Source organism: Acanthamoeba castellanii (genome assembly GCF_000313135.1).
Source record: "Acanthamoeba castellanii str. Neff unplaced genomic scaffold scf7180000084671, whole genome shotgun sequence".
NCBI lineage: Eukaryota > Discosea > Longamoebia > Acanthamoebidae > Acanthamoeba > Acanthamoeba castellanii.
This window is the reverse complement of record NW_004457317.1, coordinates 6828-7515: the sequence shown is the minus strand read 5'-3', so window position 1 is coordinate 7515 and position 688 is coordinate 6828. Positions and strand designations below refer to the sequence as shown.

Sequence of the window (688 nt, the reverse complement as noted above, 5' to 3'; positions counted from 1 at the left end):
ATTTCGCGCATCAGCTTGCACGTGGCGGTTATCTGATTGAAGATGGTTGTGAGAACGGGAATAGTGCTAGCTGATGAGTAAGGGAGAGAACGCAGTGGCACACCTTCAACTCATGATCGGGGTGGAGAGGATAGTGGAACTTGTCCGAGTGCCAGAACAGCATACGGTCGCGGTAGAGCTTGGTGATCTGCTTGAGAGTGAAGCCGGCAGAGGCGTCCAGCATGTCGTAGGCGTCGTCCAGTCTGGGGAGGGAGCCGCAGCTCGCCCGGATGTAGTGGGGCCATGGCAGGTCATCAAAGGTTGCCAGGAGGGCCGACGCATCTCTGAACCTGGCCACGAAGTCTCTCTCCCGCTGCAGCTGAAGCTGACCTCGTCCCCTCCTCTGCTCTCTCTCAATCCTTTGGATGGTTTCTTGAAGTGCGCCCCAAGAATCGGGTTATACGTCAGCTCCAGGTGCGGAGATGGTGAAGGGCGTGGTTGGGTTCGATACCTTCGTGAGGGACGCGAAGAACCAAGCGAATGATGGGCTGGCCCCAGTAAAGTGCGCACAAGTCCTCCAGTAGTCGGTGAGCAGCACAAAGCCCTGTGCGTCCTCCAAGAAGGTGTGTGTGTCTTGCAGCTTGAAAGAGGACATCACACGATCAACCACAGCCCGAGTGGACAGCATCGTTTCGAATCGGTCCAGCCT

General features: G+C 56.8%; 1 protein-coding gene across 1 annotated transcript in view; it reads right to left on the bottom strand.

The window, feature by feature from the left end:
• Nucleotides 1-223, bottom strand: part of ACA1_118600 (NAD dependent epimerase/dehydratase family) — a gene marked incomplete at both ends in the record, with an annotated part of 1631 nt that extends 1408 nt beyond the window's left edge. The window contains one exon of the mRNA XM_004335131.1: nucleotides 104-223. Within this exon, the coding sequence (XP_004335179.1) occupies nucleotides 104-223 (120 nt within the window). The remainder of the gene's footprint in view (nucleotides 1-103) is intronic.
• Nucleotides 224-688: the final 465 nt, after the last annotated feature.